General features: G+C 43.3%; 1 protein-coding gene across 1 annotated transcript in view; it reads left to right on the top strand.

Annotated features, from left to right (window-relative positions):
• The window catches only part of CCDC68 (coiled-coil domain containing 68), an 85,957-nt gene that overhangs the window by 41,299 nt on the left and 20,682 nt on the right, over positions 1-23,976 (top strand). Inside the window, exons 2-7 of the mRNA XM_040337295.1 lie at positions 2,678-2,833; positions 5,429-5,503; positions 17,069-17,215; positions 20,551-20,676; positions 21,857-21,985; positions 22,946-23,028. Of these exons, the coding sequence (XP_040193229.1) occupies positions 2,702-2,833; positions 5,429-5,503; positions 17,069-17,215; positions 20,551-20,676; positions 21,857-21,985; positions 22,946-23,028 (692 nt within the window). The 5' untranslated portion in view covers positions 2,678-2,701. The remainder of the gene's footprint in view (positions 1-2,677; positions 2,834-5,428; positions 5,504-17,068; positions 17,216-20,550; positions 20,677-21,856; positions 21,986-22,945; positions 23,029-23,976) is intronic.

Genomic DNA, 23,976 nt, shown 5'->3' with positions numbered 1-23,976 from the left:
CTGACACCCCAGACAACAATAGCGGTCACCTGCAGTACAGCCACGGCTGGAACAGAGGTCCAAATTTGAAAACAAATAGGTCAGAGGTAACTAATCCTCTGACTAACCTCCTAAATTTGGAGCAGGGCCAGCAGAGAAACAGCTGCTCGCTACATTAGTTTTTACTGTGCCACTCAAGTAGGTGGCTATTATATTTCCAACTTCGTAACTTCTGTAATTTACTGAAAGCAAGAGGCAACCTTCATCGTCCTCTTATGCTGCGTACACATGGTCGGACTTTCCGACAACAAATGTTCGATGTGAGCTTGTTGTCGGAAAATCCGACCGTGTGTACACTCCATCAGACATTTTCTGTCGGAATTTCCGACAGCAAAAATTTAAAAGCTGGTTCTCAAATTTTACGACAACAAAAGTTGTTGTCGGAAATTCCGACTGTGTGTACACAATTAAACGCACAAAAATTCTGAGCATGCTCGGAATCATTGAACTTAATTTTTCTAGTCGTAGTGTTGTACGTCACCGCCTTCTTGACATCCGGAATTTTCGACAACATTTGTGTGACAGTGTGTATGCAAGACAAATTTGAGCCAACATCCGTCGGAAAAAAATCCACGGTGTTGACGGAATGTCCGATCATGTGGACACGGCATTAGTGTTTTTGAGTCTTTATGCACACAACTTGACCCTCCTATCCATACTGTTTGCTCTCTTTATAACCTTTTCCTAACTGAGATTTTTTTTCTGACAATTTAAACCTTCCTGGAATGGGAAAGGGAACTAGGAGTTACTTTTGCGAGTTTGTAAATCTTGTATATTGACTCTAAAACCACCCTGGGGAATAAAATGGTGGTCGTTGCAACCTTTTATGTTACACGGTATTTGGGGGAAAAAAACACACTAAAGATAACCCTCTTATTTTTTTATTTTTTTGTATAATGTGAAAGATGATGTTATGGCAAGTAAATAGGTAAAGAAGGGGAAAGGGGTAAAAGAGGGCAACGGGACTTTATATGAAACAAAACACTTGGGTAGATTGAATCAATCAATATAGTTAGAATAATTTATTAACGACACAAAAGAGTGTAGTGCAATAGATAACATTAATAGTAAATCAATATGTAATTAGCAGAATTGTTAGGCATGATAAATAAATTGCACAATAAAATGTATAATATAGTAGCATTGTTACACATGATTGGTAATGAACCAGCAGTACACTCAAAGTGTATAAAAATAATAATCAATATAAAATTGATTCAAACAGATCAAACCCATAGTAGACACATGGTTACTGTGGCATAGCATCCAATAGAAAAATTTGACACGTTTCGTGCATTGTTTCCACTCATCAGGAGCTATACATTGGGGGTACCTATGGTAGATAATAGATTAATAGTCAATGGTAATTGATTATAAAAGGAAGAGGGGGAACAAAAACAATGGTCCTAGCACCTACTTCCTTTTATAATGGCTCATACAAAGTCCCACCTATATTTTTCTTTTACGGCAAGTAAATAGATACTTAACATGTCACGCTTTAAAATTGCGCACACTCGCGGAATGGCGCCAAACTTCAGTACTTAAAAATCTCCATAGACTATGCTTTACATTTTTTTTACAGATTACATGTTTAGAGTTACAGAGGAGGTCTAGTGCTAGAATTATTGCTCTCGCTCTAACGTTCACGTAACCTGTGTGTATCTGGCTCTGATACTAGCAAGTGCCTCACCAGCCACTGACCTCACCGCATGTACCTGATTCTAATTCCTCTCCACTCTATCCAAAACGAAAAAAAATGTTTTGCCTTTAGTTGTACTTTCAGTAGTGACAAAATTATCACAATAAACAAGTCCTATAGCAGAAATGCAAAAATGTCTCTAGTCCGTTAGGGGTCAAATGGTACAAGAGTTGAAGTGGTTAAACATCCCAAAAAGTGCAGCTGATGGATAGGGAGGTTGCTGATTTTTTGTGTTTCCCGCTCCGCAGTTGGAGATGCTGTTGTGTTTTTTTTTTTTGGCCATATTGGGTTAATGTTACCATGAGTATCCCTGCCCCTCTGGGTATGTGCAGCTGCAGGAAAGGAAGAGGGTTATGCCCTGGCCAGAGGTGACTGGGCCAACAGGGATGCAATGATGTAAATGCTTCTCAAGGGTTTGACCCAAACCCAGCTCATCCCTACTCGTGACTAGACTTTGCCATCTGCCCATCTGGGCACAGCTTCCAGAGTTCAGTTTCTTTTTTAAATACATTTTAGTCTGGGTTCACACCTAAATAGGATGTGGCTCGCTGTTTTCTGTTTCAGGGATGAATCGGGGCCAAATTTTTGCTCTCAAACGGAGCTAAAGATGCACAGCTTTCCTGTGCAAGCCGCTCCGCAACCACAATGGAGATATGTGAACTGGCTCCATAGAGAGCCGGTCACAATTTCCTGTCATGCAAATTGGATGCCGAGAAACCTGCATTCAATTCGCACAGGTGTGAACCCAGCCTTCAGATACAAATATTTTGATTATCAGAGTTCTTCTATAAAATATATATATATGTATGTGTATATGTGTATATGTGTATATGTGTATATATATATATATATATATATATATATATATATATATATATATATATATATATATATATATATATATATATAATATTATTTTTAATATTATTATTATTATAGACATCTTCAGGACTCACCATTACAATGACTTTGATTCCATCTACTGGAAGGACTTATTTGAAAAGAATTGATGAGAGGCCAACGGAAGATGACATATTCTACATGTATGGATCCACAGCTTCCCATATCACAGAGGAAACCGAATATATATGCAAGGTGAGTTCACATGCCAGAAAGCTGTCAGCATACTTCGCAATCGGATTGTTGAATCTCCCTAGCTCAAATAGTTTTAGTAGGAACGTTTGTCTCGATTGTACTGCTGTACCATTGGTTTCAGTGTATTGTGGGGGTGTAAAACAGGCACTGTATTCAACAACCGCGATATGCACAGTAAGTTAACTAATATGTGTAGATGTCTGTTATAATGGCAGGAGACATTGGTCACTCAATACTACATTACAATAATTTTTGGATTGAAAAGCACTGAATGCAACATCCTAGAATAGACTGCTGTACAGGTGTTTACATATTATTGACAGGTACTTACCGAGATTTAAAAAAGGCCCTCGCTGACTGCTGTGACTGCAGGCACTGTAGAGCAATTCATCCTCAAATTTCACAGTAGCAGAACTGAAATGGTTCATGTAGTTCACTTAGCAGTTCAGCTTAACCTGCTTTACCCCCAGCACAGCGGTGACCCAACAGATCAGATCTTCCTGCTCTCCCAATTTACAGTATTTAATAGAGTAGATACATTTTTTTTTTTTAACCTTTCAGTCAAGGCACCCTTTAAAGTTGCACACGATCTCAAGGTACCTCTTTCTAAATAAAAATAAAATAAAAACTACACTAATAGTTTTGCATAATGTAGCAACATCCACATGAGTAGGGGACCCTACGTTGGCAGTGATTTTATTCTTCCAAAGCAAATACACTTTGCACACTGGTACTGATTAGAATTCCAATGTTTGTCTTCTACCTCAGTCTCTCTCCCTCACTCGGCTAATGTGACCCCAGAGCTGATGGAGAGGGGCAAACAAGGACACTGTGCAGGTGCCCAACATCCTCCTCCTTATCAACCAATGACATCATTGGTTGTTAGGACACCTAACCTGTGGCTTTATGTAACTAATAGGCATGCTTGATCCACCCACTGACATGTACAGTTTTTGGACAATTTCTAAGTGTGACGGAACCCCAAATGGAACAGGGGTTAAATCCATTTAAGATATTCCATTCTGAACCCAAGACAGCTATCGACACTCCACAGTCAGGCAAACAAACCACAATAACGAGACACTGCTCTGTTTGAGGTTCAAAACTAATAGACCCTTTAATGAGAAAATAAGGCTCTTATATACAGTTAGTAACCAAAAATTAACAATGACTCAACTCCACCCACATCATCGCACAATGAGCCCAATACACATATTTTTTGGTAGACATTCTGGCACCATCTCTGAAATGATTTACATGAGCTAATTAACTAATCATTTACCCAGACAAGGTGACTCCGATATATGACCGTTTAAGATAGACATAATTTACATGAGCTAATTAACTAAAGCTGATAAGTCAGACATCTGACCTCCAGACTGTCTGTTAACTCTCAATACACATTTATCATCAATAGAACTTAACACAATTCAGTGTCAATTAGCAAAACACAAATTAAAGGTTCTTAGAAGCCATACTAAGATTAATTTACATCACAGTAGCAGACGACATTAACACCTAACAGTCTGTGTTCCCACATTGAATGAGTCGCTCTTTCAATTAACCTGTTGAGTTCAGAATCAACAACCTGTAAATAGTTCTTACAGACATCCTTGAATATATTGTGTATTACAAACAATCCAAGATATGTCCATTATTTCCTGGCTAATACTTTTAAGAGCTTCTGGGTCCCACGGGCCCTCCCGTTACACTAAGTATTTTGCCAAGGCACCCCTGAAGACACCTAAAAGCACCCCAGGGTGCCTGGGCACCCTAGTTGAAAAAGCAGGACTAGGTGGCTGCTAAATCACTGCTGGGAGAGGATAATGGGAAACTGAGTAAATGTGTCACTGCTGAAAGAGGAAAACATGGTGAACTGAGCTGCTAGGAAGGGGAACCAAAATGTTGAATCACTACTGATAGGGATGAGCATAGCTACTAGGTCACCACTAGATAAAGTTTGGGGTAAGGGTGGTTCTCTGAGCAGGTCGAGCTGAGCTGCTGAGACAATGGCTTGGGTTATGTAAGTACTTCTGCTATGGACTTTGAAGAATAATGTCTACAGCTATAGATGTCAATGAGGGCTTGTTTAATTCTCACTTACTGTTTATTAGATACATAAAAATGCTTGAATGTGCATGCCCTGGCCACAGGTTAACTTTGAGCAGACCGCTAGGCAGGGCAACCATCACAAATTTTGGGGCCCCTTACACAGCTTTAGGCAGGGCCCCCCTGGAGCAGAGAACCGAGGAGGGGGGAGGTGCTGACGAAAAAAAAAACAAGTGTGATCTCTTCTCTTCTGACGCAAGATAATAAGCGGGGGGGGGGCCAGGGGCCCTGGGGACCATCGGGCCCCTTACAGGTGTAATGCAAAAATAATCAAAAGAAAAAACCGGGAGGGGGCCCCTGGGGACCATTGGGCCCTTTACAGGTGTAATGCCTGTACCCCCCTGATGGCGGCCCTGCCGCTAGGAGCCACATGCCTAAAAGCTAAAACATTTAAAAAATATACCGCTAGCATATGTTTCACCTAAACACTCGTGTAACACAACACACAGTCTGTCTTTTGTAACTGGTTTCTATTTTTCCAACCAGATCAGAGCAACATTAGAGAAGATTCAAAGTCAGCTCTTTAAAGATGAAAATAATGGAAAAACAGCACTGGAAGGGGTACGTATATATATATATATGAACATACTGTATGGATCTTGGGGTCAGTAATTGTCTCACTTAGAATAAAAATGTAAAGAAAAACACTAATTTTGTTAAAAAAAAAAAAAAATTTAAATTGCTTCTCAAGTTATTTTGGAAAAAAAAAAAAAAAAAAAAATCACTTGCAATAAAACTGATTGTGTGAGTAGATCACTGCTTATCTCAAAATTGGGCTCCTGTGACCTTCAGGTGCATAAAAAAAAAAAAAAAAAAAATAGAATGTCATTAAAAGTTAATTTATTTCAGTAATTCAATTTAATTAATTATTTTAATGATTATGGCTTACAGCTAGTGAAAACACAATATTTGTATCTTAGAAAATCAGAATATTACATAAGACCAATTAAAAAAAGGACTTTTAATACAGAAATGTTGGTTTACTGAAAAGTATGTCTATGTACAGTATAGTATACACTCAATATTGGTCAGGCTCCTTTCAATTCGGTGTGGCATGGAGACGATCAGCCTGTGGCACTGCTGAAGTCTTATGGAAGCCCAGGTTGCTTTGATAGTGGCCTTCAGCTTATATGCATTGTTGGGTCTGGTGTCTTTTTCATCTTTCTTTCCAATACCCCACATATTCTCTATGGGGTTTAGGTAATGCGACTTTGCTGGCCAATCAAGCACCGTGATACAAAATCAATAAACCGGGTATCGGTACTTTTGGCAGTGTGAGCAGGTGCCAAGTCCTGCTGGAAAATGAAAGTGGCATCTCAATAAAGCTGGTCAGCGGAGGGAAGCATGAAGTGCTCCAGAATTTCCTGGTAGATGGCTGCGCTGATGTTGGACTTGATAAAACACCAGTGGACCAAAACAGCAGATGATATAGCTCCCAAAATCATCACTGACTGTGAAAACGTCACACTGGACCTCTTGGATTCTGTGCTTCTCCACTCTTCCTCCAGACTCTAGGAACTTGATTTTCAAATGAAATGCAAAATTTACTTTCATGCGAAAAGAGGACTTTGGACCACTGAGCAACAGTCCACTCCTTTTTCTCCCTAGCCAAGGTAAGACCCTTCTGGCGTTGTCTCTGGTTCAGGAGTGGGTTGACACAAGGAATGCAACAGTTTATGCCCATGTCCTGGATACATCTGTATGTGGTGGCTCTTGAAGCACTGATATCGGCCAAAATCCACTTGTGAATCTCCCCCAAATTCTTAAATGGCCTTTGCTTCACAATCCTCTCAAGGCTGCCGTTATCCCTGTTGCTTTTGCACCATTTTCTACCACACTTTTTCCTTCCACTCGACTTCCCATTAATATGCTTGGATACAGCACTTTGTGAACAGCCAGCTTCTTTAGCAATAACCTTTTTGTGACTTGGCCCCCTTGTGGAGGGTGTCAATGACTGTCTTCTGGACAACTGTCAAATCGGCAGTCTTCACCATAATTGTGTAACCTACTGAACAAGACTGAGAGACCATTTAAAGGCTCAGGAAACCTTTACAGGTGTTTTGAGTTGATTAGAGTGTGACACTATTGGGTAGATTCACATACAATTGCCTAAAATTAGGACGGCCTAGCCTAGTCTTTTTAGGCTACACCGCCGTAAATTATTTAGGCTATTAGTGATTCTCAAACCACTTACCTTAAAATTTTCAGCGGTGTAGCCTAAAACGAGCGGGCGTAAGCGCGCCTAATTCAAATGACTGGGAGGGGGGAGTGTAGTATGGAAATGAGGCTTGACCTCACGTTTTTTGACGTTTTTTACACTGCGCATGCGCCGGGCGACTACATTTCCCAGTGCGCATTGCGGCTAAGTAGGCCGTACGGGCCTATTGATTTCGACGCGTACGTAAACGACGTAAATCCCGATTCGCGGACGACTTGCGCAAACGACGTAAAAAATTCGAACCTTGCGGCGGGAACGGCGGCCATACTTAACATTGTTGTTCCACCTCATAGGTGGAATAACTTTAGGCGGCCTATCGCGTATGGAAACGACGTAACTCGACGGTGTAGGCCCGGGGTACGCTCGTAAATCGTCGGGAATCGGCGTATCCGCTCATTTACATAATCTACGCCGGCCGCAATGGAAGCGCCATCTAGCGGCCACCAGAAACATTGCAAGCTAAGATAGAACGGCGCAAGCCGGCCTATCTTGGCTTTGTTTAAGTGTATCTCTGTTTGAGAATACACTTAAACGCCGGCGTAGATTCAGAGTTAGGTCGGCTTATCTGCAGATAAGCCAGCCTAACCCTTTGTGAATCTACCTACATGAGTTTACAATATTGAACTTTTTCACAATATTGTAATTTTTTGAGATACTGAATATTAAGTTTTCACTTGCTGTATGCCATAATCATCAAAATTGAAAAAAAGAATGCTTGACCTATAGCACTCTGTGTAATATATCTCTAGAATATGTGAGTTTTAACTTTTTGAATTCAATTGCTGAAATAAATTCACTTTTTGTTGATATTGAAATTTTTTGAGATGCAACTGTTAAGGAATTGTTTGCCACATTTTACCTGAATCACAAAACCAGGCTGGTGGCTCATGAGTCCAGACCTATATTTGGGGAAATCTAGAAGGTTCACATAATGGATGGCAGCCTGTTGGGCTGTAGAGGAGTCCTCGGTACTTGCTTAGTGCAGGGGACTTGGTATCTGGAAGAATCCTGTTTACTGTTAAACAAATCTCTCTGAGCTCAAGAATATCTAGTAATCCCTTTATCGCTGAACCACTTAAATGCAAGGTTATACGACCAGGATGTAGTTGGATAACTCCATGGCAGTGACCTACATCAACCATCAGGGAGGAGGTCATGAAGCTTAAAGAGAAGCGGATCTGATTCTCGCTTGGGCAGAACATTATGTTCCAGCCCTATCTGTCGTGCACATGACAGGTGTGTAAAATTGTCAAGTGACTTCATTGTTGTAAATGTCTGTGTAGCGGGGTCGTCCTGTCAGAGCCTTATGACAGATCATCCCCGCTGGAACTTTATCCACATTTGTAAATATGTAAGATACCTTGAAGGAAGTTATGCATTGTGGGACTGCAAGTAGCAGGAGATATGGACTCCATTGACTCTGAGGAGAAACAGACTACATTTCCCACAATGCCCCGTGTTATTGGAACATATGACATCTCCGCACAGACTTATGGGGGAGATTATTTAAGGAAAGGGAGTGGCTGATCTCTTTCTCGCGGGACCTGCACTTCTCTCCTCTGCGGAGCTGCTGACAGAGTGAAGCTGTGCTGTTAGGCCAGAAGCCCGGGCCTATCCACCGAGAGACCAGCCATCCAGACGGAAGCAAGACTCCAGCATCCGGCCCGTGTTCCTGGGGATTGAGGAGGCAGCCCAGCTGACGACTGAAACAGTGGAGCACTTCCCGTCCGGGATCCTTTGTGCTGTGGAGCAGTGTTTTCCAGCGCGCCCCTTTTTTGAGGAGAACTCAGGCGGATCGGCCTGTCGGGTGAGAGAGCACATGCTCAACTTCAGACCCTCTGTTTAGTACAGACACCTAGTGCCTTCTCACAGGCCACAGACATGTGTTTGGCCCATAGAGGGCCAGTTAACTGTTCCAGTGTTACGCAGAAGTGGCTGACGCTGACGAGCGGTCAATCCACCAACTTTCAGCTATCCCAAAGGTTTTGTTGCACAGTTTCTTTCACTGATTGCCACCTGTGGATTACAATTTTAATGTGTACCAACCGGCCGCAACGCGTAGATTAACTGTTCTGTAGGACTGCCCGCTAGAGGGCACTCGCGAGCATAGACTGCCTATCATTAGCTTAGATAAATGGTACCATTCTCATGTTTAAAATCTCTTTTGCTTACATAAATTGCTGATCCCTGCAAGGGCCCTTGCGAGTCAGATTAAGTCATTAATTGCCAGTGGTGTTCCTATTTCAAACTTATGTTTGCCTTTCTTAAGTTTCTATACAGTAAACTTACCTCTCTTCACCATGACACCATCCACAATGCTACTTACGCAGGCGGGCTCTCCGCAGCTCCCACTCCAGTTCCTACCTCACAGCCTTCAAGTCCCAAGTATTCAAGCTGCATGGAACGGGGTCAGAGCATCACTGGCGCTTCGACCCTTCCTCTCCCTGCTGGCTGTGAAATAATAGGTATTGTTCTGTACAGCACGGCGCACCGCTGCCAGCCTGCCTACCCTGTGTATCCATCACTCAGTGCCATCATGGGGCCCCCAATTTCAGGGCAGCGTGGACTCAAGGAACAGCTGCTTTGGGGAAAGTGCTGGAGCTTCCTATGCAGTTGAGGCCCCTGGGCAGTTCCCAGGTGTGCCCTCTCATTAGGACAACACTGGGCACACCCTAATCACCCCAGGTGCCAGTGTATCATCCAATGTACATACGTGTGAGCCTCGGGGAGACCAGTCTGAGGCCATGATTGAGAGTAGCAGGCCTACTGAACATTCTCCAAACTGTTCCCACAAAGTTAAGAGCATGAAATTGACCAAAATGTCTTGGTGTGCTGATGCCTTAAGAGTTTCCTTCATTGAATAAATGGGCCAAGCCCAACCCCTGAAAAACAACCCCACACCAAAATCCCCCCCCCCCTCCACGAAATTATTTGGACCAGTGCACAAAGCAAGGTCCATAAAGGCATGGACTGGCCTGCACAGAGTCCTGACCTAAACCCGAAAGAGCCCCTTTTAGATGAATTAAAATGGAGACTAGGAGCCAAGCTTTCTTGTCCAACATGAATGCCTGACATCACAAATGCGCTTCTGGAAGAATGGTCAAACATTCCCATAGACATCCTCCTAAACCTTGTGGAAAGCCTTCCCAGAAGAGTTGAAGCTGTTATAGCTGCAAAGGGTGGGCCAACTCAATATTGAACCCTATGGACTAAGGCTGCATTCACACCTAGGCGTAGGCAATAGCGTCGTTTTCCGGCGGTTTTTTTAGGCGTTTTTTTCGCGCGTATTCATGCTAATATGCGCGTTTGCATACAGCGTTGTCCGACGTTTTTGTACTTAGACGTTTTTTTTTTAGCCAATAGGAAAAACTATCATCTTTTCATCACTTGTTGCTATGTTGGTAGATTTTTTTAATCTTCTGCATGGGCGACAAGTTCTATTGACAAAACGCCCGTAGCAAACGCTTGTTGTCGCGCAATACGCGCGTATCTGGCGTTTTACATTGATTTCAATGGAAAACCAAAAACGCTCAAATACGCGCATATCGCGCGTATTGCGCGACAAAAAAGGGTCCGGAACTTCTTTTGACTACAGGCGATGCGCGTCAGGCGCATCAGCGTGCAGATGTGAACCATCCCCATTGACTTTCATTGCTTTTCGTCCCTCTGGCGTTTGTTCGCGTCGCGCTACATGCGACAAAACGCGAAGGTGTGAATGGGGTCTAAGGCTGGGATGCTATTATAGTTCGTTGTGTGTAAAGGAAGGTGTTCCAACATGTATGTGTATATGTGTGTGTGTGTGTGTGTATTTTTTATATGTGTGTGTATATGTATGCACAGCTTTTTTTTTTATTGCAATGTATAATTGGCAGCAGTGTGGAAATACTGATTTTGATAAAAAAAAATCCTATGTGCTTAAAGAAAGATTTGGAAATACAAAATCCTTCTTGGGGTTTTTCTTTTCCTTTTTTTTTTTTTTTTGCATGCACTGTTTTCTGTGGCTGTTTGCTTTAAACTGTCATTGGGTTGGTGAAACCAGATGTGCTTTGCATTATTGACACACTGGTGTGTACTAACTGGGTGTATGTGTATATCCTGCCCTGCACCCGCTTTGTCCTGCTTTTTATAGGTGCTGATAAGTAACAGTTTTATTAGTATTTTATGACTTCGTTTTGGGTGTCGTTTTAAAAAGCAAACTATTTTGGTTTTGGGTGAATTGTAGGTGAACATAACAGTTGACAGTTTTTTAAAGACAGGTTTATAGCCTACAGCATAGGCATGCGCAGGGGGTGTGCCAGGTTTGCCCAGGCACACCCTAATCATCCTCTGCTATAAATGTCAACTGTCCCTGCTTCGCTGAGACAGTGCCTCCTTTTTTATGTTATCCCGCATCAGTCACGTCCTGAGTTATACCCCGGGAACCCTGGGAGCAGAGCACTCTGTGCCACAGTCGGCACACTGTTGCCTCGGACCTCCCCTCTCCACCTACAGCGTGCATAGAAAGAATACTGTACAGCTTGGGGAGTGGGCGGAGCGTCTTTCTTTACAGGCACAGGCTTGTGAAAGAAGCAGAAAAATGCCTGTATACCCAGCCATGAGACCTTGTGGGAGGGTTCGAACCCTCCAGCTCCGCCCTCATTATGTAATCATAGGCTGGCCAGCATCAGAGAATACACAAGAAGATGGTGAGTGTAAGTGGGGAGAAATAATTGAGGCATTGCAGGCAGGGATGTGCAGTTGGTGAAAACTGGAGGCAGAGGTGTGTGTATGTGTGTCACTACCCCCAAAGGAGCTGCTGGTTTTGTTTGGGTCTGTAATCTGGCTATCAACCCCTGAAACTGTCTCGAAAACCTCCCTTGGCACAACTGGTATAGGTAAGAATTGTGGAACCCACTGGTTGCTGGGGAACACAATAATATCACACCACAGTAAAACTTGCAAGTAAATTGTTACCTTATATTGGCCACTGGTCCCACAGGGTAATAGACTGAACACAGGTTTATGCTTAACCAAGGATAGACTTTACCTGGTAGGAAATAAAGGTAAATGAACAAAATTAATCGGGTACAGTGGACTGCTTACAGAGCCCTGTAAGAGTCAATAATAATAAATATTAACAGGTTTGATTATTATAATTAACACAGACCTGTGTAAGCACACAGTAAAGGGATTCCTCCAGCAGAGTATATTCAGTACTGAAGCATCTCTTTACCAGGCCTCATCCAGGTCTCAATAACAGCAATACTATGTAAATTCGAAAGAACTGGATACTTTAAGTATAAATATTTATATATATATATATATATATGTATGTATATATATATATATATATATATATATATATATATATATATATATATATATATATACTGTATTTATTGGCGTATAACACTCACTTTTTTACCCTGAAAATAGAGGGTAAACTGTGCCTGCGTGTTATACGCAGGGGGCCGTGGAAAGGTTTTTTACCAAAATTTCCCTCTTAAAGTTAGGGTGCGTGTTATATGCCTGTGCGTGTTATACGCCGATAAATACGGTATATATATAATCTAACACCACCTAGCTGGCAGTCCTTGGACACTAGTCCTACTATAATGGCTTGGTTGATCAGACCAAGCCTTAATACGATCGTTCTTTAACAGTTACTGGATTTCTTCGCTTTGTAATCCAAAGGAACCAAGTCAATTGGTAAAGAACATCTAAGTAATTCAAGTATATTAGCAACTCACACACCAATCTCCCTGCTGCACAGTCGCTGCCGGATGCTACGTCTCCCCTGCGCGTGGCGCGTTGGACTTCAAGTAACAGCAGTGAATCCACCAGAACCACCTTCCTGCAACACAGTCAATATTGTTGGGCAGATGCCTGTCTCACCCAACTAGGCCTCGCCTCTCCGGAATGCTCCGTCTACGAAATCTCGACTCTCGGCCCTTCCGTTTCAGACAGTTCCGCAGTCTTCCGCATAGCCGTCACAAACTGCCGATCAACAGGTCACTGGTTGCTCTCAGATGTAACCCGGACACTCCGTCAGGAATCCTCTCTCAGGATGGGCAATCCACACAGTCTTGTGTAGGCCTACAGGCTTTTGAGGCCTAAGCTTCTGGAGACAGGCCTCGATCAACACAGGCCTCCTACTTGCTTGAAGAGGTGGTCCCAAGAGAGCGAGCCGAAGACATCCTCTTCCTTAAATTCATTCCCCCAGCAGGCTGTGCAAAGCACTTTGGGTGGTACAGTTGCACTCTGGGCATTGTAGTCTGTCAATTACCCAGGGCAATGGAGTCTTTATCTCCCTGTACTTCAATTCTCATAATCTGTTGCTGTACCAATGTAAAACAAAACAGTAGGTGACTATCCAACAATTGGCCAACGGAGGGAGCTGAGTTCCTTCTTAATCTACAACGGTAGTCTTTTAACCACATTCAAAGTGGCACCTTGCTACATATATATAATTTTAAAATGCATTCTACTGCATCTGGGGTAAATGAGCCCCTAGCCACTTCCCACCCGCCGTATGCAGAATGACGGCCGTCGGCCGGGCAGTGGTTCTGTTATCCTGACTGGATGTCATATGACTCGCAGTGCAACGATCGCGAGTGTGCCGCATCTCCAATCGTGATAAGGAGCCTCTGTCAGAGGCTTCTTACCACGTGATCAGCTGATCATCGCGTGAACCAGGAAGTGCCGGTAAACGGCATTCCTCGGTTCGGGTGACAGGGAGAGCCGATCAGCAGGTCTCCCTGTCAGAGGGGAGGGGGGGTCTGTGCTGATAATCGGCACATTGATCATCAGCACAGAAAATCTTTACTTGACAAAACCATTTATTAAAGCATACATACTTGACACAAGATTCACAAAGCATTATGAGTTTTCTTGAAGCAGAAAGTCTATGGAACTGGAAAGTTCACTTTACTCAGACCCAACCCCCACCCAAATACAAATAAAAGCTATTTTTTCAAAGCCTTTGAAAAAAAAATTTCATAAAAAAAAAAAAAATTATCACGGTCGGGTTCCAAACACTTTATTGTGCTTCACTGCTCCCTCCTGCAAGAGGTTGGTGCTTGAAGTCTAAGAAGAATTTAAGGATTCAAGGAATGAATCGTCATTGTATAATCACAAATCAATAAGCCTTAAATAAGTATTTATACCCCTTGAATTTTTCCACAGTTTGTCCTGTTACAACCAAACTTGTAAATGTATTTTATTGGGATTTTATGTGGCACATACAGTAATTGTGAAGTGGAAGGAAAATTATATATATATTTTTTTTTTACAGATCAATATCTGAAAAGTGTGGCATGCATTTGTATTCAGCCCCCTTTACTGATACCCCTAACTAAAATCTAGTGGAGCCAATTGTCTTCAGAAGTCACCTGATTGGAGTCCACCTGTGTGTAATTTAATCTCAGTAGAAATACAGCTGTTCTGTGAAGCCCTCGGAGGTTTGAGAACCTTAGTAAACAAACGGCATCATGAAGGCCAAGGAACACACCAGACAGGTCAGGGATAAAGTTGTGGAGAAGTTTAAAGCAGGGTTAGGTTATAAAAAAATCTCACAAGCTTTCAAAATCTCACGGAGCTCTGTTCAATCCATCATCCGAAAATGGGAAGAGTATGGCACAACTACAAACCTGCCAAGACATGGCCGCCCACCTATACTGACAGACCGGGCAAGGAGAGCATTCATAAGAAAAGCAGCCAAAAGGCCCATGGTAACTCTGGCGGAACTGCAGAGATCCACAGCTGAGGTGGGAGAATCTGTCCACAGGACAACTATTAGTTGTGCGCTCCACAAATCTGGACTTTGGCAAGAAGAAACACTGCACATCACCTTGAATACACCGTGAAACATGGTGGTGGCAGCATCATGTTGTGGGTATGCTTTTTTTCAGCAGGGACATGGAAGCTGGTCAAAGTTGATGGGAAGATGGATGGAGCCAAATATAAGGCAAGCTTAGAAGAAAACCTGTTAGAGTCTGCAAAAGACTTGAGACGGGGGTGAAGGTTCACCTTCCAGCAGGACAGCAACCCTAAACATACAGCCAGAGCTACAATGGAATGGTTTAGATCAAAGCATATTTATGTGTTAGAATGGCCCAGTCAAAGTCCAGACCTAAATCCAGTTCAGAATCTGTGGCAAGACTTAAATTGTTCACGGACACACTCCATCCAATCTGACAGAGCTTGAACTATTTTGCAAAGACGAATGGGCAAACATTTGAAAAGCTGGAGACATCCCCAAAAAGACTTGCAGCTATAACTGCAGTGAAAGGAGGTTCTACAAAGTATTGACTCCGGGGGGGCTGAATACAAATACACACCACATTTTTTTCACATATTTATTTGTAAAAAAAATTTAAAACCATTTATCATTTTCCTTCCACTTCACAACACTTTGTGTTGGTCTATCACATAAAATCCCAATAAAATACATTTACATTTTTTTGTTGTAACATAACCAAATGTGTAAAATTTCAAAGGGGTGTGAATACTTTTTCATTATCTGCATTCCAGCATCTCCAGATTACTTTTAGAGATTTTTTAGGGGTTCTTTTTTTTTTTTCAGTGGTGTCTGGAGGAAGCATGTTTACATTCCAACCTACCTCCATCTATCGCTGGGAAAAGTGTGTAGGTGGCATGCTGTGTATCCAATCATAACCATGCTAGCTTTGGTTGCTATTTCTACGTCAGAGCACCTCAGGTTTTGGGTTTCCCAGAATTTCTTTTTCTAAGGGCCCTGGGATGCTGCACTAGGAAAAATGACTGTAATTTTAATTATACACTTAATGGCCTGGATTTACGTAACACTTACGCGGCGTATCTCGAGATACGCCGCGTAAGTGTAAATGTGCGCCGTCGTATCTATGCGCCGTGCCCATAGAACTAGATACGCCTGAAAATATTCTTCTTCCGACCGACGTAACTTTCCTACACTGGCGTATCTTGGGCGCATATTTACGCTGGCCGCCTCATTGCAAATTTGCAAATGAGGGAGATACGCCGATTCACGAACGTACTTGCGCCCATCGCAGAAATATACGCTGTTTACGTAAGGCGTACATCCGGTGTAAAGTTATTCCACATAAAGGAGGCGCATCCCATGCAAAGGTATGGACGACAAAACAGCCGTCGTATTTTACGTTGTTTACGTAGTAATACGTGAAAAAGGCTGGGCGTAGGTTAAGTTCAGTGATTCGACGTATCTTAGGTGTTCGTTCCGACGTGATTCTGAGCATGGGAAGCGTCCACGGGACGGCGCATGCGCCGTTCGTTCGGCCCATCATTTGCATGGGGTCACGGTTCATTTAAATGGATCACGCCCACCTTCCACCTACTTTGAATTAGGCGGGCCTACGCCGAGGAATTTACATTACACAGGGAGCCAGTGCTGGCACTGGCCAGTGGGAGCCAGTGCTTTGCGAATACTGTGCTCGCCGCTCTGCTATACGTCGGCGTAGCGTATATTCGATATGCTACGCCGGCATAACTATGCGCCGCTCTACGTGAATCCAGGCCATTGTTTTTATGCCATTGGAATTTGTATAAGTTTATGTAATATTGGAAGGTTGATTTTAGAGCATTATTACTTTAATTCAGCACTATATATGGTGATATCGGTACACTTTTGAAATAGTTGCAGCTTTAATCATTTATTTATCTTTTAATATTTTTAGTTCACATCAGCACTTAAGTGTCAATTTTTATACTAGGAAAAATGCTCCAGCTTTCAGTCCCCAAGCCCTAAATTAATCAATAGGGTTTGATATACTGCTGATGAATACTTTAATTCCTAAATCTTACTAAGGTAGTAATAAACTTTTTTCATTATAACACATTGAGCACAATAAAATAAAAATTCCCCAGGAAACTATTTTGTTAAAATTCATACTAGTTCTGTTTTCCTTTTTTAGAATGCCTCCCATGTACAGGAAAATGGCTTCACATATCAAGAGGACAATTCTTTTAGCTCGCGGTACAAGAGAATCCTCGAAAAGTTAAAGGACCAGGACCTGCAGCTTGACGATGTGCACAGAGAAAATGAGGATCTGCAGATAAAGGTACCACCATCCACTAACTGGCAGCCTTAGTGAGCTGATATAGAGCCAGATACCAGAGCATGCATGTTTAACCTCCCTGGCGGTATGATTCTGTCTGGAATTACGTACCAAAAGCGGTACAATTATTTTGCAAGGAAATTTGGCGTTTTATACTGTAGGCCTGTAATTTTTAGAAATAACTCACTTAAATCTGACCAAACAAGAGTCTTGTAGGCATCCCGGGTATGATTTTTTTTTAAAACAAAATTATAAATTATAATATAATAAATAATTATAAATAATTATAACAAATAATAATATAATTATAATAAAAACTATTCAATAATGTAATCAACTCAAAATCACTGAAATTTGCTCAGTTGCAGAATTGTCGCTGTCATTATTTTTTTTTTTTTATGACGAATTTCCCCGCAAATCGCTATCGCACAATTCTGCAAGTGATTATAATTTATTATCGCTGTTTTCTAGCTGATCTAAAACCATTTTTGACATAAAGGGACGCTTTTGGACAATCTACAGTTTGCAGACAGAAAGAACAGTTTTTATTATATAAAAGTACATGTAGGGCACTGGGCAGACCACTAGGGACAAGGGGGGTGTGTATTTTTTACATACAGTACTGTAATCTATAAGATTACAGTATACTGTATGTAAAGTGTTTGTTTACTTTTTTGAATTTGGCGCCGTTCTCCGCCCCCGTGCGTCGTAACGTCGCAGGGAACGGAGATCGGCGGCACACAGGGACACTGTGAATCGAGCGAGGAGGTCCCGCTCGCTCACACAGCGGGGTGGCATCGCTGGATCCAGGGACAAGGTAAGCAACTTGCCTGTGGATCCAGCGAGAAGGTAAGCCGCGCCGCTGCACACTCTGCACGTCCACCCCGAGCGTGACTCGGGGATACCGATCCTATCATTGAAAACCAACCCCGAGTCACGCTCGGGTTTACCGCCAAGGGGGTTAACTGAATGAAAGCGGAAGATGGAAGGGAAGTGGATGATAGTTCCTGGATTATCTCAGAGGAATGATAGGAATTAGGAATGTTGTTCGAACGTATTTCTCACTGAGGTTGATGTTTGCGCTGGTGTTTGTTGATCTAGAACAGTGGTCTCCAAACTGCGGCCCGGGGGCCAGATGCAGCCTTTTGCTTGCTTTTATCCTGGCCTTGGGGCACTATTTCATCCACTTATGCAAACAATGGGGCATAGTTTATCCTACTGACACCAACAATGGGGCCCAATTACACCAACAAAGTTGCAGTGTGAACCGAGCCTAAAGCACAGTTGACCCTGAATCGGACTCAATGTGCTTGCAACAAAACAATGGGATCAGCAACAAATATTTTGCTGTACTATTTAAAAAGTTGCCAAAATATTGAGTTCACACTAGCAGAGGCACCCTGATACTGATTTGTGTATTTTCAGATGTATGCTACTTTTATTGTAAGGTATAATAAACAGAATATTTGCATATATTAAAACAAATAGAAACATATGGGTCATTGAGGTTGTCATTTTGGCTTTGCATAAAATATGACTGGAAAAATACATATACTCAGGCCTGGATTCACAAAGCACTTGCGCCGACGTATCTCGAGATATGCCGCGTAAGTGCAAATATGCGCCGTCGTATCTGTGCGCCGTGCCCACGAACTGTGATACGCTTAAAAATAGGCTTCATCTCACCGACGTAACTTGCCTACGCCGTCGTATCGTGGGCGCATATTTACGCTGGTCGCAAGTGGCGCTCCCATTGATTTTCTATTCAAATATAGAAATGAGGGAGATACGATCGTACTTGCGCCTGGCGCATAATATACGCGGTTTGCGTAAGTCGTACGTCTGGCGTAAAGTTATTCCCCATAGATGAGGCGCAACCCATGCAAAGGTATGGACCAGGGAACACAAGCCGTCGTATCTTGCGTAGTTTACGTTGGACGTGAATATGACTAGGCGTAGGTTACGTTCACGCCGTAGGCAGTGAACCAGCGTATCATAGGGAGTAGTTCCGACGTGATTCTGAGCATGCGCACTGGGATGCGTCCACGGGACTGCGCATGTGCCGTTTATTATACGTATCAGTCTGAGACTCAGCCCATCATTTGCATGGGGTCACGCCTCATTTGCATGGCTCACGCCCACTTCCACATACGCCGGCTTACGCCTAGGAAACCCAGCGCAGATTTGGCAGCACTGGCTTTGTGAATCCAGTGCTTGCCTCTCTGCGCTGCGTCGGCATAGCGTAAAGGAGATGTACTATGGTGGCAAAAATATGCGCCGATGTCTGTGAATCCGGGCTATACCAAGTGGCAAAACATTAATGGGCACCAGACCATGAGACCTATTGGATATTCCTTTGCAAAACCATGGTCATTATTATGGTGTTTCTCTCCTTGTGACTAACCTCCACTCTTCTGGAAAGACTTGGTGTGTCTGTGGGAACTTGTGCCCCAGAGGAACCCCTAAAACAATTTTCAGGTCTTGGAGAAACCTTAGTAAAATTAATTCATAATTAATTAGATTTAAATGGGGGTAATTCCTATTGACCAATTACGTTGGTGGTAGACAAAGTGCCATCTTTACAGACAGCTTAAAAGACAATCGTGACACGCCGCTGGCTGTCACGTGGAATAGGTCCTGAAAATGTGAAGATACCATTAGGCCTTGTACACACGGCCAGACATGTCCGATGAAAACGGTCCGCCGACCGTTTTCATCGGACATGTCTGCTGGGATGTTTTGGTCTGATGTGTGTACACACCATCAGACCAAAATCCCCGCGGACAGAGAACGCAGTGACGTATACGACACCGACGTTCTCTGACGCGGAAGTTCAATGCTTCCACGCATGCGTCAAATCAATTTGACGCATGTGCGGGATTTCGGGCCACTGGTTATACGTCATAACCAGTGGACATGTCCGATGAGTCATACTGACCATCGGACATGTTTGACGGACATGGTTCCAGCGGACAAGTTTCTTAGCATGCTAAGAAACTTTTGTCCGCTGGAAACCTGTCCGCTAGCCCAGGAATCCGGTCCGCGGACCAGTTTCAGCAGACATGTTCGGTCGTGTGTACGAGGCCTTATATGGGAGGTCAATTAGACACAACTCAACTTCTGAAGGGTTATATGGAACCCCAAGTGAGGATGTTTGCTCTAAAATGTTGTTGTATTCGGTAGTATTAACAGTACTCTTCCCTGGAAACACCTGAACTCAATCATTTTGGAGGGTATCTGCATACTTTTGGCCATATATTTTACCTGCAAAGTCCAATTGTGTGTTGACTACTTTTTAATAAAATAAAAACAAATTTGTTGCCTTGTTTCTGCTGTAGTTGGAAGCGTCACGTGAAGCTGGGGCTGGAGCACTAAGAGACGCTACACGTAAGCTGTATGAAAACTACGGCAAACAGTCTGAGCAGATACGGAAGAGTCACGAAGAAGAGAAGCAGAAATTGCAGGTAAACGATGACTACAGCCAAATTGCCGTGACTATATAATTTAATATTAAAAGATTTGCACTACAGTCCATTTAACATTGTCTCCTATGAAACGCATGACTAGAGCTAACCAGCCCACTCAACCTTAACCCTTACTTGTTCTTAACGTTCACCCTTCCCTTGCGTAAAAGACCACACCAACTAGTTTCTTGGGGTAAAATGGTCGAACCCGGCCTTTTATTAACAAACAACTTGTTATTATTAAATAACGATCATAACATTTAAAATTGACTAAATGATAAACAGACATAATGATTTTGAGGTCCTTGACGATAACACTTTAACCGTTACCCTTTTATTGTGTCCGAGGCACCATCTAGCTGAGCTGCCACACCAGCCGCTACTTATAGACTCGGGGCCTAAACCCAGCTGACCTCAGCCACCCAGGGTCCTTACCACTCTCCATTCACTAACCAGTGAATCGTTCCCACTCGAGGATACCATACCTAAGAAGATGGTTCCCCACTGCTTACCCAAATTAACCTAGTTATACCACCGCCAAGGACCCCAAACCGCCACATCAAATCACTGTTGAAAAAACCCACAAACAGACTATTAGGGCGGGAGGGAGGGATGTCCTAACTTGGCTGTCCAACTACAACTGTTAGCAGCCCACCCCCTAACAGACCTAACTCTCCATGGCCCCCCCCCCCCTCCCACACGCCTACTAATTGGTCAATAGGAATTACCCCCGTTTAAATCTAAATAACTGCCTTAACCCTTACGTTCCCTGGATAACCTTACCACCCTGTCATATCCCCCCTACGCTGACCCCGTTCCTGTTCAGCTATGGGGGCTTTCTTTCTGTAGTGCTAATCTGAAAAATGCGAAAAAGCATTAAAAATGCATTTTATTGTGATAAAAATATAAAAATAAATGTATGAATCGGGCCTTAAAGCTGAACTCCGGGTAAGGATTTTCAACAGCTTCTAACGGTTACGGAATCTCCTTCCAACTACAGTAATCTGGACATGTTCTTAGCTTTAGTACACTCTACCAGATCCCTTCAATTAACCTCATTGAAAATGTGCAAATTGCTGTGAATCCACAAGGTCTAGGCAGGTGTCAGAACTGAAGAAATGTTATAGTAACTTGAAAAACGTATTAAAGTGATGGGTTTTAAGTTTCAATTTTTTTACAGATTGCTGCAGTTGAACATCAAGATCAATTTATGAAAAGTGTTCAGAAACTGAATGAGGTGGCTGAGAAGATACAAGAAAAACATGGACGAATCCTTGAACTGGAAAAGTTGATGGAAAGAATGGAAGCCGTGAGTACTAGTGCTTTATGTGGGTATCATGTAAGGGTATCATGTTACTCATTTGCATAAATTATTGCATTTGGTAAATAGTTTAATTTCAAAAAAAAAAAATCCGGTAAAATCTTTTTTTGCCGGTAAATATCGCAAAAAAATCGCACAGTAATCTGTTAACTACTTGCCGACCAGCCGCCGCAATTCTGCGGCGGCAGGTCGGCTCCCCCTCACACGGCTCCCCTGTGTGAGTCAGGTCAGTGTGAGTCAGGTCAGTGTGAGTCAGGTCAGTGTGAGTCAGGTCAGTGTGAGTCAGGTCAGTGTGAGTCAGGTCAGTGTGAGTCAGGTCAGTGTGAGTCAGGTCAGTGTGAGTCAGGTCAGTGTGAGTCAGGTCAGTGTGAGTCAGGTCAGGTCAGTGTGGGTAAGGTCAGTGAGTCAGGTCAGGTCAGTGGGTCAGGCCAGTGTATGCAGGACAGGTCAGGTCAGTGTATGTAGGTTATGTCAGTGTGTGTACACACACACGTAGGTCAGGGTATGTGTGTCAGGTAGGTCACCCCGTGCCACTCCACTGACTGCGCCCGAACCCCCCCCCCCCCCGGTGCCGGCTTGGCTTGGCTTGGCTGAAGCCCCTGGTCTTTTTGGCACCTAGCAACGCCCCTGACACCAGATATTGGATGGTTTGACAGTTTGGTTGAGAGCACAACCAATGGGAGTGTGCCGGAAATTAAACTGGTTTATGGATGGGTTTACTTCCCCTTAAATTCCCCTACTCGGCCCAAAACCAAAAATGAAAGCAAGCTAGAAAGTAAAAGGACAAATCTGATTCACTGTGAGGGGGCAACATACACCGTCTTTGGTTGGGAGATGTGTTGCCAAACAGATTCCAATATGAAGATTGATGAACATTGACATGCAATTTTTCCTCAAGCACAGTACTTATCCAATCATGTTCAAAATGAAATCCTCTGTTTTCCATAGGAAAAATCAGCATTGATGGAAAAGAAGAAATCACTAGAGAATGAACTGTTCAAACGAACAGGAGATCCTTCCAACAAGAACGGGTCAGTAATCTGATATTTTATACAATGTGGACAAAAGGTTCAAATCGCACAACTAAGACACCATAAAAAGGATCCTCATTTTCTGGAAATGGCAAGCAGCCCGTGCATTATGCTCAACTCCCCCATCAACACAGATATAGCGGTACCCCTGTAGGGGCTGTTGAGTGGCCCACCTGACACCCTGCCCAGCCCGCAGGGCCGTTTGAAGGAATTTGGGGGCCCCAAGCAAAATGGGGGCCCCCAAGCACCCCCCCTGCACGCAAAGCCTACATTAGCGCTACACTAATTTTTATACCCATGTTCTTACTCCTCCCCCCTCCCTAGTCCCTATGTTTTTCTATTCTCACCTCCCCTTCTTCCCTGTAGGCTGTCGCTGTAGCGTGGTCGAGCTTCTCTTCCTCCTGTCAGTCAGGTGTTCTATCATTATAGGTCCCCAGTTCCAAATCAGATAGTGCCCGGGCTGGGCAGGGTACCGCGCGTGGTACAGGAGATTCAGTTTCCTGTGTTCCTGGCTGAACTGAAAGGAAGTGAGCACTCAGTGTGCACTTCCTGTCAGTCCGGTCGGGAACAGGAAACTGAATCTCCTGTACCACGCGCGGTACCCGGCCGGACTGACAGGACTCCAGGAGGAAGGAAGAGGAGCTTGGCCACGCTACAGCCTGGGAAGGGGAAGTTGGGACCCCCAAGCCAGCTCGGGGGCCCCAAGCAATTGTTTGTTTTGCCTGTCCTGTAGTGATGGGCCTGCCAGCCCGGCATTCACTTGCAGACTCTCCAAGACAATCAACACGCCCATCAGCTTTTGTTTTTGTATTTTATTGAGGGCTTAAACTTGAATGGGGGTTAAGGAATTCTTGAAAAGATTCTTGCATGGCGTCAGATATTCTCCTCTTGCACAACACTTGCTACTATATCCCCTTCGCCCTCCAGCACAGTTCTTCAGGCGCAGCT

The sequence above is a fragment of the Rana temporaria genome, chromosome 1 (genome assembly GCF_905171775.1).
Source record: "Rana temporaria chromosome 1, aRanTem1.1, whole genome shotgun sequence".
In the NCBI taxonomy this organism is placed as follows: Eukaryota; Metazoa; Chordata; class Amphibia; order Anura; family Ranidae; genus Rana; species Rana temporaria.
This window is presented reverse-complemented; position numbering and strand designations above follow the sequence as displayed.